The 16,045-nt window shown below is 36.2% G+C and overlaps 1 protein-coding gene across 2 annotated transcripts in view; it reads right to left on the bottom strand.

Annotated features, from left to right (window-relative positions):
* Positions 1 to 16,045, bottom strand: part of AGMO (alkylglycerol monooxygenase) — a 162,963-nt gene that overhangs the window by 91,023 nt on the left and 55,895 nt on the right. For both annotated transcript variants that reach the window (XM_032235224.1, XM_032235225.1), the window contains exons 4-5: positions 5,999 to 6,102; positions 2,796 to 2,891 (exon numbers count right to left, since the gene is read on the bottom strand). In XM_032235224.1, coding sequence (XP_032091115.1) covers positions 2,796 to 2,891; positions 5,999 to 6,102 — 200 coding nt within the window. The remainder of the gene's footprint in view (positions 1 to 2,795; positions 2,892 to 5,998; positions 6,103 to 16,045) is intronic.

The raw sequence follows: 16,045 nt of genomic DNA on the forward strand, positions 1-16,045 counted from the left end.
TGCTCAAACTCCACCCAGATGCAAGGGATTACAAGGTCATTAAAAGACAAAAAAATTAAGAAGAAAATAATAAAGTACCATAAGTAACACAAAATGAATGTGCATGCAATTTATTCTAAACCGATTATATCAAAATATAATACAAAACCTATTTTACTATTTTATACTGGATTACATATGTGGTTGAAAATTATGACTTTATAGCATAATATATCTGGTAGGGCCACAAACTAGAGACAGATGTCTATGATGTGATTGTAAGAATGGTAGTATTCCTACAGCAAACATTACTAAGCAACATATTGCTTAGATTTACAAAATATTGTAAATCTAGGTGCAAAATAACACACACAGCAGTAATTAACATTTTACAAAATTTTCAATATGTCTGGATAAATCTGTTCTAAAATATGATCTGTTTTCCACCCAAGTCCTAAAACTAGGTAAAGAAAATCCAAAACATTGTACCTGTCCATTGACCTATTCAGGATGGTGAAAAGTTACATATTTGTGTATGACAACAGATTTTGAGCATTTGGTTATCTTTGGTTAGCACTGGTGCTTCTGTCAAGATTTCTTTCCTTATCTCCATCAATTTTTCTCTCTTTTCTTCTTCTGTGCTTTGAAAACTGGGGTAGAGTTCCAATCCATCTATCTCCCCTTTCCATATTTCACTCTTGCCATTACCAGCCACACTCACTTTGTTATCAGTATTCAGAGTTTTATTATCTCTTTGCTCATTTTTTTTCTTCCATCTTTTGAACTCTGTCCTCCACTTTCTTCATTTGGTAAGCATCCTCAGTTTCTCCATCAGATTTTTCTATTTTGTATTCCATATCTTCCAATCTCTTTTCAATTCTCTCTGTCATAACTAATAAATTTTGAATTTCAAACATAATCATTTGCAATGTTTTTTTTTCCTGCTGAGCCATTCTTTCAATTTTGCAGACACTGCCACTACAGGGTTTAAGGCTATTTTAATAAACTTCAAACAAGTTCATTTATTATCTTTCAAATCAAAATGTTGTCTTCCCTCCAATAGCTAGTGATAGTACTTCCAAAAGGCACCTGTATAAACAACTTGTGCTCTTCCTACTATCACTATCAGTAAACAAACTGAAAGAACCTTGAATCTCAAGTGATCAAAGGGAAAGAAGAAAAACAATGTATCCAGCCTCCAGCCTCTAAGTGGCAGTATAACTGCTTTTCTTTCTGTTGCTACAACCCTCTTTATAATCCTTCTTATTATCTTCTTTATATTCCAAGCTTAAGAGAAAAAAAACCCTTAAATAGAGATCAAAAACAATCCAATCAATCAAATCAAGCATTATATAAAAAGAAGAATTTTAATCCATAGGTATAAGCAAAAGTGAAAAAAGAAGAAAGAATTAATCCATTCAGTTTAAAAAATAGGGAGCCCTTGCAAAAGTTCCATCCGTGGAAAAAAAAAGAAACTGGATAACATACTAAGTTCAATGCAAATCAATCTCGCCACCTACAGTCTTCTGTCTTCAATCTTAACTTAATTTTTTTTCTTGGGTAGTCTCTTCCTCTAATAATTAAATTTCCTCACCAATTCGACATACTTTCTCTTTCCACTTTCTTCCTGTTCCGGAACTTCAGTAGCTTCATTAGCTGCGTTTCTGTTGCCAGAAAAAAAGGGCTATTCCTGGATCTTTCAGGGACTTTGCGGTGTCCCTGAGATCAGCAGGAGGTGCCCTTCTCAATCATCGTCTCTGCGGGATGGTTTAGATCCAAATGGACCATCCAGCGGCAGAAATTCAACTGCAATCTCGGAGCACCAAGGTCATACGTCATGCCGTCGCGACATCAGCTCTTCTCATCCGTTTTTTTGTCTGTGTGTGTGTGTGGGTCCCATCATGGACATATTTGAGATCATTGATGAACTTAGCATTCTATATGGCAGTTTTCCTATTATGGAAAATAATTACCAGCAGAGCTGAAACATATCCATCTTTTCCCAACTACAATTTAGGAAAGAACTCAAAACTAATTTCAAGTTTTAAATGTTATTATTTTAGCCTCATGTTTTGATGGTGGTGGTGGTGGTGGTGGCAGTGGTGCATTTAACAGATGTTAGGCAGGTTTTGATCTGTTTCTGTTAAGAGCTAATAAGGACCACTATCTATAATAAATGTTCTATATAAAAAATAAACGAATAAATAACAATTTTAAAATAGCATATGTAATCATTCGTGTCCAACGAGTATAGAAAAATGTAAAACACATTGCATAAATTCAAGAGAATTAACATACACATTTTGGCATATTAAAAATACTTGGAATAAGATGTATTTTTAAAAAAATAAAAACTGATAGTATTTTATACACAAATACACACAAAACTGCAACATTCATGAAGAAACCAAGGAAGCCAATGGAAAAATTGTTTCATTATTTATAAATGCATTATAAATATAGTCTTATTTTTCTTAAAATATTTAATATATGAATTTTCTTTTTAGTGTTGCAGTTTTAAACATTTTATAAGGTGAAGATGTATAGTATTAGTTTATGCTTGTTATTGTTTAAAATATTTTGGTTAGGGCAAAATAAATTAAACAAACAATTTTTTTTTATGACAACTGGGACCAAGTGCCTGTAGACTTGTATAATTGAGTATATAATGGAGAATGAAAAATAACAATAAACTTCAGCTTCTTTTCAAATGAGTTATAAAAATAATTTTCTAATACAATGAATCAGCTTCAAATAGGTTTTCAAGACATTGATCCAATCTAATTGTTCAGGCACTGCTGAATATCTAAATTTACCTCTGTATGTATCCAGAACTGGTAAAGGAGATTAAACTGAAGATGAACAGCGAATATTGAAGGTGGGATGCAAAGAGCCAATGGGAGGTAAAATATCTAAAAATAAAAGGGAATAATAATGACCAAAATATTCTTTTAAAATCAAAATTTGTCAAGTAAAGAATCTTACTTGAAATTAAGTAAGTCACAAAACTTACTTAAGAAATTAAGTCACAAAACTTCAGCAATTTCTTATCCTCCAAATACAGTGCTCTAAAATTTGATTTTCCTAAGCCAAAATCAAATTAGGGAAGGTTGGATTCCATTGTGCAACTCTCTGTATTGTGGATGTAAAATTAACTGCATAATCATGATATGCCTCAAACAATATGGACAGAAAGAGCCAGATAACAGAAAACTCTTGGCATCCTATGATAATCTAATGCAGTGAAATATGTTTCTTTGAAATCTAGTAGCGATAAAGATGAGAAAATAACCAAATGGGTTGCCATGTTTTATTATTTTAAATTTCTTAACTCAACTATTTTCCTTGTTGCTCTTTTGATATGGAATACATTACTACTCAGAATGATGAATTCCTAAAGGAGCAATACTTTCCATACAACTCATGTGCCTCCGTTTAATTATCATTAAGAAAGAATCTTAAAACCTCCAGGCCAAAAACATTAGCACTTTTATCCAACAAAGGCTTGTATAACTAGTGTATATTTATATAAAGCATTTTAAGAGAAGGATTTGGAACAGTTATTATCCGAGAAATAGAAAATTTTGAACTGACAGCATATAGCCTTTTCCAAAGCAACAAAGAAAGATTATGAGAAGTCTGATTATTTTCCATTTTGGTATGACAAAAAAATTCATTTTTAGCACAGTGAAACAAAACAAGCAGCATAAAATATTTTTGCTTTTTTGTTGAATCCATCTAAATAGAAACCGATTGCTTCACTGGAGGCCAGAGATTTTCATTATGCCACACGAATTAGAATATTTGGTCTCCTTCTGCAACAAGTGCTTATTTAAATATGTCCTGATTCTATAGTTAATAAGCTCTCATATCTTCAAGGACATCTCATTTTAATTAAGAGAAAAACTTCACTCATATAAATTAATCTGCTTGCTTCTTAATTCATTTATGAGTTTATTCCAATCATCAATGATGTTAAACAGTGTAGTTTGTTTATTAGATTAGTGATTTTATTAATTAGCACATTATTGTGATACTTATTTAAATTGTTATACATCTACGTTACAGAGCTTTTAGGGTGAATGTTAGTGAAATATATCAAAAAGCAAAGACAAATTATAATTTTAATTTAAATGCATAGTCTGAAAAAACTTTAGTGCATTATGTGGAAATAACTCACAATAAAAACAGTAGAGAATTACTTTCAAAGAAGTAGGCATAATATAAAGTGAGATAGTTTTCAACTCCATTTTAAACTTATTTTCAATGAATCTATTTTCATATTTTCTGTTGTTTATTAATAAACTACATATATACTTCTTACATTGTAACTATTCCATTCCAAAGGCTTTGTGATCATGGGTCAGCAAAGTTGACTAGTACTTATGTGAAAGAATAAACTTCTTCACCCTCTTGTAGCTCTGGTTCAAATTACAGCAATAGTGTGAGAAGGAATGGTGATCAATGGCTGTCACAGTAAGATTGCCCTCATATCCACCATGGAGGTCAAGGTGTATTTGATCATTTGACAAATTAACTGTCTTAAGAAGAGGCTAAACTAAGTAATAAACAGAGTCACTAAGGAAAAGTCACTGTAAGCCACACTAAGCAAGGCACTCTGAGTGCCTTGCAACAAGCCCATTTTCTGTTTTCATCATTCAGAGGGATTATATTACAATCATTTTATCATGGTACAATTCTCATCAGCTACAACTAAATATCTTAATACTCACATTATTTTTTTTTAACATATAGTAGAAATTCTAACATTTCAAAATAAATTATATTTACTGTTTCAATTACCTCTGATCACACTTATTGCATTAGTTGAGAATTATCAAATTAATTAATAATTTATGAAATTATTATCTTTTTATTGGGTATATTGGGTAAATGCTATTTCATGGTAATCAAGGGTTGGTTTTTGTTTTGTTTTTAAATTTTTAGTGTAATACATACCATAGAAATAGACCAACAATATATTAGAATGTCTTACAATCAGAGAATATACCTTAAATCAATGATGGCGAACCTGTAGCACACGGAGCCATTTGTCAGGGCATGCGAGGTGCAATGGCCAACTGAGTTCACCCTTTTTAAAACCATTTTTTGCCCTCCCCAGGCTCCAGAGGCTTTAGAGGAGCCTGTGGAGGGTGAAAAGAGCTTCCCCCCGGCCCCCCGGAGGCTTCATGAGCTTCCGTGAAGCCTCCGAAGCGCAAAAAAAGGCCCTATGGGCAAACTGGAAGTTTGGGAACGGACTTCTGGTTTGCTCGGAACGTCATTTTGACTGCTCCGGAGGCTTCAGGGAAGCCTCCCGAAGGTCCCTGAAGTCTCCAGATGGCATCCGGGGGGGTGAGATGCTGTTTTCGCCCTCCCCAGACTCCTATAAAGCCTCTGGAGCTTGGGGATGATGAAAAAAGCATGCAAAAAATGAGGGGGCATGCGCACTGGGGGGGTCACACATTACATTATGGGTGTGGCATGCCCGCACACAACTCCCCTATGCTCCAACTTATGGCATGCGAGCCAAAAAAGGTTCGCTATCGCTGCCTTAGATTATAGATTAGAGTTAGATTTTTGAAATTTATTTTAAAACCATGTCTCGTTATTAAAATGAGTTTGAAAATGGGAAGCAACTTAAAAATCAGATCAGGAGCCATAGTTGTACCATTTTAACTCAATGCCCAAGTGAACAGATGCATCCTAATTTGATGCTAAACATATCTCAACTGAAAAGAGTTCCATTTCAATGGTACTTCTACTCAGAATATCATTTCTTGAGTACACACACAATGACACAGAGTGAATTGGTGACAGACGAAGCACCCTTGTTTGACATGTAGACTAGATCTTCATATGTAAGGGAACTGTACTTTTAGTTCTCTATCTAAAAAGTATCTAAAAGCAATTTTTTTCTAGTTCAATTTACTCCTTTTTATAGTTTATAAAACACTATAAGATCTTTAATTGTTTTACTCTTTTTTTTCTTTAACATGCACTACACACTGGACATACTCACCCATGATGCAAATTTTTGCAGAATAGATTGCCTTAATGCTGTGAGTAAGTTATAATGTTCGGAACTATGATGTGCTTGATGACCAGCCCATAAAAAATTAATTTCTGCAATAAAAGAAAATTATTTTGTGAGCCATGCACAATATGATTAAATTTATATTTTTAAACAAAATTTAGCAATAAGCAAATAAATCCTTTTATGTGCACAGAAATTCTGCATTTAGAAATATGCATGATACCCAACATATGTAAAGTGTCAGTCCAATCAATACCCTAGCAGTTACTTTTGAAAAAAAATGTCTGACAGAATGCAGAGAATGATTTCTGGAATTCTTTCCCGAACTCTTTTCATAGTAGTAGGAGGCATTTTATTTTCTTCTTTGTAATAACATAGCATATTCATCAGAATGCATGGATGTGCATCAGTGGTGGGTTATGACCGGTATGCCCCGGTACTGGCATACAGGTGTCTGCTGGGAGCACCAGGTACCATTCTGGTACGGTGCTCAAGAGGGCTCTCCTTACCTCTATTTATGCCAACTGAGGCATTTGCGCATGTGCATGGAGCATACGGTGCCAGTGCAATGCTCCGCCAAGCAGCTGGAATGTCGCAGGCAGTGGGTATGCACACACGCACTGCCCACATGCACATGGTGGATGCCTGGCCCCATTGAAGCGTACCGATTGCAACGGGATCCGGAACCCACCACCACATGTAGTCAAGAGGAAACAAATTATATTTCTCTATAGCAGCCCTTGCTTGAACTAATCCTTTTTCTTACTCAGTCTTTCTTTTGCCAGCATCTCCTGCCATATGCAACTTTCGCTTTGTATTATTTAGTTTTCAGTTACTCTGCTGATGGAAAGACAGATGAATACAACAGATACCCAAATCCTCTGTATATAATTTATTTCCAATATTCTATTTTTTGGGGGAAAGAATAACAATATATAATTGTTAAAAAATGTTTCTTTTTAATCTGGAAAAGAGTATCTAAAAAATAAAACTGTGAAGTAAAGAAACAAGCATTTGAACAGACAAGTATGATTTATGTATAAATGAGAACCCAGATTGTTGGGGGCAATATGCTGACTCTGTAAAACACTTAGAGATAACTGTAAAGCACTATGAAGAGATATATACATCTAAGTGCTATTGCTATTTGAATTTAAAAGGAAACGTGAAATAAAGAAAAGTATGTTGCTTATTTTACAGCAATTCCTTTGCATACTCTAGATAAAGCTCAGTTCATACATTCCTTTGAAGTTAAATGTTTTATGTTTTATGCTTTACTGCAGAAAAATCAGGTGTTGCTTTTTCCTAATCATGAAGTCCCCCCGCCCCCCCAAAAAATACTGAATTCTTCAATTTGGCATAGAATAGAATCTTTAATTTAATTTTTTTAATGGTAAATAAATAGGATCTGTTCACAAATTGATCATCAAATTGAAATTTTAAATTTAATTTAAAAAAGGGTTTTACAACAGATTCAAGTCACAGAAAGGTGTTCCTGTATTATTGAAGGCAAGCAATTAATTTGGTCCTGTCAGTTTTTGTTTGTTTGTTTGTTTTGCAACATCTCACAGATGTTTTTACAGAGTTTTTTGCCATTTGTCCCAGGTGGTGCCTTTCTTTTCAGAACAAAACAGAACTACAGAAAGATTTCAGACAAGATGTCAAGACAAGGTTGGGTTAAGTATATACAACAACAACATCCACTTGTCCAGGTAACTAACCTATTTAATCTTTTCTTAAGATAATAGAACATATTCCTCACCAATTTTAAAGTATCTTGTTCAATAACAGGAAAGATAAGAGGCCCACAAAAGAATGAGTTGCTTAAAATATTGGGATAAACCAGCTTTTCTCAACCTGGAGTCAAGGAGGCTTGGGGTTCAGTAGAGGTCAGTGGGAGTTCCATGAAAGATCATGACTGGGGAAAAAAAATTGGCTTTTTAAAAACTTCATATGTATAAAATCATAATTTGTGGACATGATATCCAAAGACCTTAAAAATACTCTTTGGATTCTTCTATGGCAGTGATGATTAACCTTTTTGGCCCCGAGTGCCCAAAGCAGAATGCAAGTATGGAACTGCAGCCCCAGAAACTCAAAGATCAGCTGGCCGGTGTGCATACATGCGCCAGCCACCTAATTTTCAGGTTTCCAGCCTGTGCATGTGTACCGTCCAGTTGGTCTTTGTGCCAAAAACTAGAAGAACAGCTGGTGACAGCGCATGTGCCCATAGACAGGGCTCTGCAGTGGCAACTGGCACATGTGCCTTATGCTTGCTATCACGGTTCTAGGGTAAAATTACTTCATTGGTTCTTCCAGGGTAAGAAAGACTATATTAAGCATATTCTATGTGATAAGACCCTGGCCCAGTCTATTATAACTGACTTTTATTTTCTTTGGGGAGCGGGAGGGAGGAAATAATCTTTCATGTGATCTAGTACACCCCATTAGTGCAGAAAAGTATTTGTTAGGGGACCAATCCAAACTTCTTGACTTGGACCATATCTAAAGCCTCAAGTTATGAGGAGCTTCTGTAGCATATTTTTTCTTATTCCAAATAATTTTTCTAGTAAAGTAGCTTTCATGCATAAAATATTTGCATAATGTTTGAAGATATTAGTATAGGTAGTTAGTAAAAAAACACTTGATATTTGAATACATACATACATACATACATACATACATACATACATACATAATCCTCAAAAGACAATCTTGTATATCTAGATGTGTTCTCCATAACAAAGAATGTTCCATGTTAGTATTCCTTCTGTAATGAAACATGGTTTGCCTTAGAGATAGTAAGATTTTTACAAACAAATTGACCACAGATATTTCAGTGAATATCTGCTCAAATGTGAGTACTTCCATTACATCTTTTTTTTTCCTCTAAACATTTTATTTATTTCATTTTCATTTTCATTTTATACAATCACTTATATACTGTGCATAACAAAAAACAAAAAAAGGAAAAAATCCACCATAAAAAAAAAAAAAAATCCAACATGACACTTCAATCCCCCATACACCCTTTCTTCTCCCCCTCCAACTTTCATTTCTCCCCTCCAGCATTCCCCTCTTCTACTTCCCTTCCCCCTCAGACATCTCCCCCTCCCTCCATCTCACCCTCCTTACATTCCCCTCTCGCTCCCTCTTTACTTCTCCCTCTTCTTTCCCTCTTCTCCTCACTTTGGTGTATCCCTGCAATTAATCTATTCAGTTTATTTTTTAGAAAATAAAAGAGAAAAAGAAAAAAAAGAAAAACGAGCCGCAGTATACAAGTGAATTCTTATTGTTCTAAGAATTGAAACTGTAATTCCACCCTCCCCCCTCCCCCCTATAATCCCCCCTCCCTAACCCCCTTACGGCTTCCCAGGTCCCATACCCGGCATAGTTCTTTAACAAGCACTTGAGTATAATAAAGCCAGCTAACTTTAAAGTTAAAAAAAAATAAAAGAAAAACAAAAAAAAGGGAATAGTAAAAAATAGAAAAGAAAAAAACACACACAGAAAAAGAAAAAAAAAAAGAAAAACAAGAAAGATCAATAAACCCACTACATTAACACAGCTTCCCATCATCTGTAAATCTTAAACAATGTAGCTCATTCCAAATTTCGGTTATTTTACTACTTGCAGGGTTTCAAACTGTGTTAGAGCCAGGTAAGTTAATCAATTAGGATTCCCCAACTAAAAGTCTCATTGCTTTATCTATCTATTTAGACCTTTAATTTATCTCATTTTTATCCGAATATCCAAACCTTTCTATAAAACCATTAAACTCAAGTACTTCTTGCATTTTTCATTTCCAACACCTCCCATTCTATCCTTACCCACATCCACATGTAAATTTTTTTTACCTTCCACCCTGCCTTTATCCATATCCACATATATATTTTATCTGCGTCCATTGCTCCTCACATATTTACTCCACCTTCCTGGAGACTCTCTGACTAATCTTTCTTAACCTTATATTGAAATAGCAACTGATACAAACATCAGCTTGCATTCTAGCCCCAAGTATTCTAGTTAAGCTTTCGCTACCCTTCCCTCTCCCACGCGCCTCCCAACTGCGTTCGTCCCAGACCACAACTCAAAAAGATCGCGATCTCCGCTCTCCTCGCCTAGGAAAATAATTCATGCGCAATTTGAGTTAGAGTTCAAACAAATCTTATATACAATATGTGTCCACAATCAGCAACGCTTCTTTCAGTCTCCATGTCTCATCATCGATATACAACTTTTCCATTTTATCCCAGGCAGAAATCATAAAGTTTTAAGAACATCGCTAAGTCTTTATTCTTTACTCTTCTGCCCTTCCGGAAGAGGAAAGCAACACCCTCCGCCTTGTGGCCACGTGTCCCGCTGCTTGTCTTCTCCTTCTCCTTGTCTCTCTCCAGGTCCGGATGAATCAGGAAGTCCCGCCTTCAGGGTCTTGTAATAAAATTCTCGGGCTTCACAGACAGAATTAATGCGGTGTTTTTGATTGCCAAATGTAACTGTAATGCCAGCTGGGACTTCCCATTTGTATGGAATCTGAGAATTTCTGAGTTCTTCAGTTAAGAAAATGTAATCTCTCCTTGCTCTTAATATTTGAGATGGTATCTCTTTAAAAACAATCAAGTCCTGTCCATCAATTCTCAACCTCTTGTTGTAAAGCTTCTGTATTATCACATTTCTGGATTCCCTTGTGGTAAAGTATATAATTATGTCCCTCGGAAGCTGTCGCTGTTTTGCTACCCACGAATTCTGGCGGTAAATTTTTTGAATCTGCCAATCAAAGTTAAGTCCCGGACTTCCCACCGAGCGGCTAAGAGCCTCAAAGAAGATCTGTTTCAAATTCTCCTGTTCGTTTTCACGCAGTCCTCTAACTCTTATTGCGAAGGCAGTCTTATTATAATTTATCATGACAAGTTGTTTTTGAGCATTTTCAATTTCCTGTTGTAACATTTGAATTTTGGATGTCAAATTAAAGTTAGTTTCTTCCAAAAGTTCCAATTTATCCTCCGTTTCAGCAATATAATCTGTCATGACTGTCATTACTCCGATCATATCCTCCTTTGCTTGAGCAATTTTAGCATCAAATTGATCATATAAATCCGATATCAGTTGATTAATTTCCTGTCTGAAATTATTAAGCGTTTTGAGAAGAAATTCTTGTGTTAACAAATCTCCAGTGGAGGACGTAGGAGGCAAGGGTAGCGGCTTCATAGCAGTTTTTTGAGATATATTATTAAGGAAGCGCTTCTGCTTAGATTTGGGAGCCATTCCAGAATAAAGATAAAAGACAAGCAATCAGGCTAGCCAAGAATCAAAGTCTCTGCTCCCCTCAGTTAATCTTTTAACAGTTAATACGGAGAAGCCTTCAGGAGAATGGGGCTGACTAAGTACGTCACATCAAACACAAAAGCTATAAGATCGCCATCTTGTGACGCAGCTAGAAAAGGGAGCCTTTTGCAAAGTTGAAGCTGGTATTTTAGATAGTAATAAAAGAAATTCCTCAGGAATGGTCCCCGCCCGGGTTAATTTTTAAATAGCTTAGCTTTGTCCTGGGGGGGGGGGGCAATCTGCCTAGGGCTGCAAAAAAGGCAGCTGTGGAGAACTGGCTGGAGTAAAAGCTCAGCTAATGTTGAACCTCTTCTCCATTCACAGCAAAAAAAAAAGCTATGAATTACAAAGAGATCCTAACGACTGACCTTCTCCCTGCCCCTTTCTGCCAGAAAGGGGAGATATCTATAGATCTTATAAGATATACAGACCAGAACCCTGAGAGGAGCTCCGTTGAGCTCCCGACGGCGGCAGGTCCTCCCCCCGAAGCCCCAGTACTTCCATTACATCTTGATTACCTATGTTAGCCTAGGCTCATTTCTACCTCCATCTCTGTGTAATGTATTAATTCCTCATTTATTTATTGTTTCATATTGTAGTTATATATATTTTTGGTTTTTGATAATTCAGTAAGTAAAATATGTAAATAAACAGATACTGTATTTTTTGAGTATAAGACATACCAAAGTATATGACAACCAAGATTTTGAAGAGGTAATTTTTTAAAAAAGTTTTTGCACTCTGCAGACCTTCCAAACTCTCTGCTCACCTCATATTTTTGGTTATGCAGAGAATTTGAGAGGCCTGCAAAATTTTCCTGGGTGCTGGGGGGGAGGGGAATGAGCAAAAAAATGGCCTGTTTTTCACAAAAACGGAACCATTTTTGCCAAAAAAAGAGAGGAGCATGCATAGCCTTTAGAAGGCTTGTAGAGTTCTCATGGGGACTGGGGGGAGTGGAACAAACAAGCTAAAAATGACCTGTTTTTCACAAAAACTGGCCTGTTTTTTGCCAAAAAAAGAGGGCATGCATAGCCTTTAAGAGGCTTGTAGAGTGCTCTTAAGGGGTGGAGGCAAAAACAAGCAAAAAGCGGCCCACTCATTTTTGCCCTCCCCACCCCCCAGGAGCACTTAACGGGCCTCCTAAAGGCTATTCATGTCCATTTTTGTGAAACACGTTTCAGGAGGTCAAAAGTGCTGTATTCAGTGTATAAGATGCACCCAAATTTTCACCCTTTTTGGGGAGGAAAGGCGGGTTTTATACTCAAAAAAATACGGTAGGTATAAATAAATTTCATACTGGGGAATAAAAACAACATTGACAGATAAAGATTTTATACAAGGCTGGCAATCCCTCTCCCTCTTTTTGCATTTTACTGTTATACCAGACGAACTTCAAGCCTGAAAAGTCCTCTTAAGATCCACTTGAACTTGCCTCCTAATTTTGTCCATTAGGGGTAGCAACTTTGCACTTTACACAACTCAAAGTCTAGAGGTACTGATGAAATTCTATTTAACACTTTATGCCACTATTCATATATTTTCATTCAGGACAAAGGAAAGTAGATACAAGCTAATCTCTAGCCAAGGGGTTTCCAAACATAACTGGATGAGAAATCCTAGAAGTTGAAGTCTACAAACTAAAGTTGCCAGGTTTGGAAACTCCTTCTTTAGCCCAACAAATTATCTCTTCAATACTCAGTGTCAATAGCCACTTAGTATTGCCATTTACTTAAAGTAGATCTAAGATCATTATTTTATAAATCTTGGATATGTGAATATGTCTTTGGCAAACACCGCTAAAAAGACTAACTCTTTTGGATTTGATGGATGTAAAGCCTAAGAGGTGTGAGAAAGCCTTAAGTACATCACTGAGTGAAGGTGATTGGTGGACTCCAGATGCTGCCTTGTAGTATTTATAAGTTTTGATAGGTAAAATTTAAATAAAGCATATGATAATAATATGAAAATTGACTGGACAGGACCAGGATAACGCTTCTTTGTAATAATGTAAACATGCCATTAAATTGGGATACATCTGCTATCTGACATTCTAAAAATTAATACAACAATATCTTCTATGCCAAAAACCACATTGGGTGCTTAACACCAAAATGTAAATCTCTTAAAGGAAATGCATTAAGAGATCTTAAGACCAAGTACTGGACAAATTTCAAACTATGTGTTAAGCTAGATATCAACATTGATAACCAGAAAATTATAACCTGTTATAGGAAACAATCATCCATAACTGCATGAAGCTTGGGCTTCCTGGGGGCGTGGCCTGTTGCCGAGGAGGGCTCCACCGAGCTCCTCAGAGATCTGGTCTGTATATCTAAATAACATCACAGATAGCACCCCTTTTTGGCTAAGAAAGGGGCAGGGAGGGTAGCTCCGTAGACTAGGGTCTATTCGTAAGCCACAGCCTTTTTCTTTTTTTGGCTGTGGAAGAGATTAGATCCAGCCGAAGCGGAGCTTTTATCTCCGGCCAGTTCTTCTCAGCTGCCTTTTTTTTTTTTTTGGCAGCCCCAGACAGGCCAGCCCCCCCCAGGACAAAACAAAGTTTTTTTTCAAGCTAGATTTGAGGGTACCACCCCTGTGAGATTTATGCTTTTATTACTATCTTAAATACCAGCACCATTCGTCTTAAAGACTTCTTTGTTTAAATAGACTTCAAAATGGCGATTTCTCTCCGTGGATGATTACTGGATGTACTTAGCCGGGCTTATCTTCCTGCAGACCGCTCCTTAACAAAATAAACTCTTTTTCTTTGGAAATAGAGGGGAGCGAAGCGCTGCTTACTTGTTTATTTATTATGGCACCCAGATCAAAGAAGCGTCTTGCTACAAATGTGTCTAAAGAATTTAAAGAATCTTTTTTGGAAATACAGCCTTTGTCTCCTACGCCCTCTACTGGAGAAGTTTTAACACAGGAATATCTCTTTAAAATCTTTGATGCCTTTAAGCAAGAACTTAAGGAATTTGTATTGCAACTTTATGATGATCTAAAATCTAAAGTTAATCAAATGAAGGCGAATACGTTTGCAGCCGTGTCTGCCCTGTCGGATTACTCTGCTGAAATAGAGAACAAATTGGAAAGTCTGGAGAAGGCTAATTTTGATTTGACTACCAATATTCAAATTTTACAAGAAAAAATTAGAAATAACGAAGAACAGCTTATGATGCTAAATTTTGATAGGAAGGCATTTTCAATAAGAGTCAGAGGATTCCGTGAAAAGGAGCAAGAGAATTTGAAACAGACCTTTGCTGAAGCCTTCAGCTATGCGCTGGGAAGCCCGGGACTTAACTTTGATTGGCAGATTCGGAAAATCTATCGCCAGAATTCATTGATAGCGGAACAGCGACAGCTCCCGAGGGATATAATTATACATTTCTCTACAAAAGAATCTAGAAACGCGATTGTGCAAAAGTTTCATAATAACAGTCTCCGAGTTGATGACCAGGACGTGATTGTCTTCAAAAATATACCTTCCCAGATGTTGAAAGCAAGAAGGGACTACACCTTTTTAACTAAAGAGCTTAGGAGTCAACAGATTCGATACAGATGGGAGGCCCCTGCCGGCATCACGGTTACATTTGAGAATCAAAGATTTCGTCTTAATTCTGTTTCAGAGGCTCAAGATTTCTATTGTAGGATTCTGAAGGCGGGACTTCCTGATGCGCTTGGAAGAGAGGAGAGACAAGCGGAAGGAGAAAGCAAACGGCTGGCCATGCGGCTGCAAGATGGAGGGGGTAGCCCCTCCTCCCTCGGAGAAGCAGAAGAACGCAGATCGAGAATTTAGATACTTCAAAAGACTTCCTAAAGTTGAGGACTGAATGGGGGTTTGAGACCTCTCTCCGGTAGAAAAAGTGGACTAATTTTTATCAGAAGGGAAAGCTGGGTGAAACTACTTTGAGCTAGATTCTAAAGTAACGTTAGCATAAATTTGATAGTGGTTAAAAGAATGCGGAATGATTTATGTTGTTTAAACTTTGTTAGATGGGACTATTTTAAAATAGAAGGTTAACTGACTTCTGCTGAAAGTATTATTTGAATATGATCCATGCTATTTAACTTTTATTTGAAGGGAAAGTTGGTTGTAATAGTTTTGAGTTACATTTCAAATAAACGCTAGTATAAATTTGATAGTGGTAAATATTAGACAAGCAAGAGATGAGGGTAAAATGCATGTGGAATGAACTACGTTATTTGAGGTAAATACCAGACAAGCAAGGGAAGAGGGCAAAATTTATGTTGTTTAAAGCTTATTAGAATAAGAAGCCGCTTGGGATTATTTTAAGATAACTGTAAAAAGAATGCGGAATGATTTATGTTGTTTAAACTTTGTTAGAAGCGACTACCTTAAAATAGAAGGTTAACTGATTCTTGCTGAAAGTATTATTGGAATATGTGGAATGATTTATGCTACAAATCGCTCTGAGTTATATTTTAAACAAATGGTAGTATAAATTTGATAGTGGTAAATATCAGACAAGTGGGGGATGAGGGTAAAATACATGTGGAATGAACTAAGTTATTTAAATTCTATTAGAAGGGGAAGTCGGTTGGAATTATCTTAAGATAGAAATTGATTCCTGTGTAAAGTAATATCTGATCTACGCTGCTTAACTTTACTAAGAAGGGGAAATCTGGTTAGATTATTTTGAATTACTGTTTGAAAAAGGGGTAAAGAAAGATCACTTACGTTGT

The sequence above is a fragment of the Thamnophis elegans genome, chromosome Z, assembly GCF_009769535.1.
Source record: "Thamnophis elegans isolate rThaEle1 chromosome Z, rThaEle1.pri, whole genome shotgun sequence".
Classification (NCBI taxonomy): domain Eukaryota; kingdom Metazoa; phylum Chordata; class Lepidosauria; order Squamata; family Colubridae; genus Thamnophis; species Thamnophis elegans.